Genomic DNA, 3540 nt, shown 5'->3' with positions numbered 1-3540 from the left:
TTGTCCCAATGCAACTTGACCTTGGGTCTGTTATGGTGGTGTAATATGTTTTCTTTAACCTGGGTATAATAAATAACCTTTTACTTTGAATTTCAACTGACAAAAATAACTCTGAGGCTGAGAAAGTGTCACAGAATAGAATTTCTTTAACACAAAAATACAATTCCTTTTAGGTACACTCTTACACGTCCTTATGGGGGGATTTTTTTATGTATTGTATTTGGCTCTTCTGAATGACAATTCAAATATTCCATGAACTCCAATGAATCTTAATGACTACTCGGTAAAACTGGTTTGAACCTCTGTTGACTGAAAAGTTTGCCAAGCTGGATTAACCACAATCTTTTGGTTATGAATACACATTTTTAAACACCCATCTTAAACTAGTGGATTTAAGATTTAGGAATGTAGATATTAGACCAATAGTGAACTTATTTTGGCTGTGTTGGCGTCTGAAAGCTCCGTTGGAGAGTGCAAAATGGAGGAAGCAGTCATTTTAGCTGTGTCCCATCTCATTTCCGACAATCTTATATACAATGTAGAATTAAAACTGCCACAGAAAAGAGACGTGACATGGTTTGCAGTGAGTCGTGTGAGGGAGGGGTACATGGTGTGGTTATGTTTCCTTAATTTGTGTCACTTTTTGTTGTTGGTGAGTGAGCAAGCCTGCTAATTTAGCTGTGGAACTAGTATTCTTACCTCTCAAGGATACAGAAATAAACTTGCAAATTTCTGTAACCTAGGCCTATGACCTTTGACTATCAAGATGGCAAAAGGGAGACATACTGTATTTCCTCAAATATAAACCGGTAGTCAAATAATAACTGGGCCTCTAATAAATGCTGGGGGCATGGTCTACACAAACAAATAAAAGCCTGCCTCAAATACAGACTTGGGGAAAAACTAATCAGAGTTGCATTGCTGCAGCATTGCTCCAGTGTGGAGCTCCGCTCCCAAACAAAGCAAATAAAAACAGTGTTTTTATTGAAGATTTAGTTTACTCCATTTCCTACTGCTACAGATCGCTACAATCGCCCTGCTCTGAGCGCGCTCAGAGCAGGGCTGCTTGGGCTTTCCAGCGCTCCAAGCAGGAAGTGGTGCGTTCAAGCCGAATTTGGAAAACTCTAATTCCATCGTCGGCTCATCTCATCTCAAGTCCGACTTTTAGGGCAGCTACTAGCTCTCTATTTTTTGTGTTTGCATGGCATGGCACCCAGACGAAACTTTGATTTAAAAGTCATGCTAAATTATGATCAAATATACTTATTAAACAGAGGGAATTATATATAAAAGCCTGCCTCTAATATAAGCCTGCTTCTAATAAGGGCCTGGTAGCCTCTGCAGTTGAGGTAAATAAAGGCCCTGGTCACTGTATTTGAGGAAATACGGTAATTACATTTCCAACGCCTCAACCATCACTTTCAATCATTTATTTCAAAACCACTTTGAAATAATCATGCATTGAATCAAAGGCCACAATAACTCAAACCCTGCAGCAGTGATCCCTTTCCCTTACTTCTTGAAGCTCCCCCCTCCCCCACTCCATTTCATCAACTGAACATTCACACCTTCCACATGTACAGATCTGCATCTCTCCTCACATGACACAGTAAGGCTCTCGTGGCAGATGAGGTTTAGTCCTGCAACAGGCTGGCAGGTGGGACAGGAGCCCTTTCTTCAAGTCTTTGTTTAGGAAGAAACAGACGATCGGGTTGATGCCGGCCTGGGCAAAGCTCATCCACACAGTGGTGGAGAGATATCGATGCGGTATTGTGCAGGCCTTGACAAAGACCCGCCAGTAGCAGGCCACTATGTAGGGAGACCAAAGCACCAGGAAAAGGAGGGTGATCACGTAGAACATTCTTCCCAGCTGCTTCTCAGCTTTAAATTCGTCCATACCCAGCAAACGCCTGTTCTGGTTGTGCAAGTTCTGCCGGATTCCAAGTAACGTTGGCGGCATTGGGCCCCGGCCGAAGCCAGCAATCCAGTTGGCTGCAGCTTGGCCTGTGGCCCCCGGTCCGTGGAAAGTCCAGTTTTGACTGATGGCCGGCACCATTTGGACGGGCTTCATCTTGCGATGTTTATACTCAAAGAGAAGTAATTTAATGTAAACAACATGTGTGGCCAAGATTAGCACGGCCAACATCAACATGAACCCCAGTGTGTCGTTGGCCTTAAAGTAGCGATGCTCAAAAATGCACTGGTCCTCCTCACGGATGAATTTGTAGGTGCCCACGTCGAAGATGGGCGGAAAGGCCATGGCCACCGACAGTGTCCACACCATGCACACCACTGCCACGCAGGTCCAGAATGTCATGCGCTTAGAGTAGAAGCGGTGGTGGGCAATGGCCATATAGCGTGTGACACTAATGCAGAACAGCATAAATGCAGAGTGGAAACAGAAGAGAACCGCCATGAATGCCACCACTTTGCAGCTCAGCATGCTGTAGGTCCAGGCCGAGCCGTTTTTGATGGACACTAGCACGAAGGGGAAGCAGACAGCCGAGCGGATAGTGTCAGCCAGGCACAAGTCCAGCAAGAAATAGTATGGTGCCTTGTGCAGGGTGCGGTCTCTCAGCACAAGCAGAGACATGAGCAGGTTCCCTACTAGGCTAACACAGATTATTAACCCCAGCAGCACCAGCTTCAGATAGGTAGAAACGGTGGAGGAAGGACTCCCCGCTACCACACCTCCCGCGGTGGCCACCACTGCTCCCATCGGCCCGCCCGGCCCTTGGCTGCTCTCGTTTCCGTTTGCCATTCCATACGGCCCTCCTCCCATGATAAAGCCTTGATTACTGAAGCCACTGCTCTTCCTCCGCCTCCTCCTCCTCCTCCTCTTCCTTCTTCCTTGGTATTCGTGGTTGCTCCCCTTTTAGGGTTCACGATGTACAGGAAGACTTCTGTTTGCATTGCCCCATTTCAAGTAAGGCCCCTTCTTTTGGTGTGGTGAGACGGATCACTCTCTGTCAAAAAGAAACATAATCAAGTGTTTCAATTATGGATTGAATTCATGCATGGATATATGAATTCAAAAGAACATTCTTAAAGTTCAATACAACAATAGACAGTACAGTTTTGCAATTTTATTGAAATGAGCAGTTGCACCTGACAGTATTTAAAGTAGTAAAACATGATAAAATGCCAGAAAATGCAAATATCTTACAATGTCCACGTAACATTATAAGGTAATTTTATTACTAAACAGACTGTGAAGCATCTCCCAATAAAACAAAATATCTAAAAACTATTTTGCTATACATGTTGAATACATTCAATATACTCAACCTAAATAAACCTATATCCCAAAAAGCCCAGGGCAGATTTCCCCTGATTAAGTTTCATTGGATCCGACTAGCCAAATATTACGGACACTCAAAATTTTGGTGTATTATGCAGGGAATAAACAGGGGGACACGGTAACTGAGAAAATGGTCTCCCTGGACAAATGCTTCCAAAAATACTGCCACAAAGAGGTTGTTCCATATGAGTTTAGAGAGGCGGTAGGCTTAATCTTAGTAATTCATTTGGTTTTGTTGT

At 44.1% G+C, this 3540-nt stretch overlaps 1 protein-coding gene across 1 annotated transcript; it reads right to left on the bottom strand.

Annotated features, from left to right (window-relative positions):
* Positions 1-1597: 1597 nt before the first annotated feature.
* On the bottom strand, positions 1598-2782 carry LOC307240787 (putative G-protein coupled receptor 173; the record flags this gene model as incomplete). The annotated part of the gene is made up of 1 exon (XM_080014646.1): positions 1598-2782. The coding sequence occupies one exon, from the start codon at positions 2780-2782 to the stop codon at positions 1598-1600; it is 1185 nt and encodes a 394-aa protein (XP_079870772.1).
* Positions 2783-3540: the final 758 nt, after the last annotated feature.

This window comes from Zeus faber (assembly GCF_960531495.2).
Source record: "Zeus faber genome assembly, chromosome: 15".
Lineage (NCBI taxonomy): Eukaryota > Metazoa > Chordata > Actinopteri > Zeiformes > Zeidae > Zeus > Zeus faber.
Note: the sequence above shows the minus strand (reverse complement) of the source record. Positions and strands in the feature narration are given on the sequence as shown.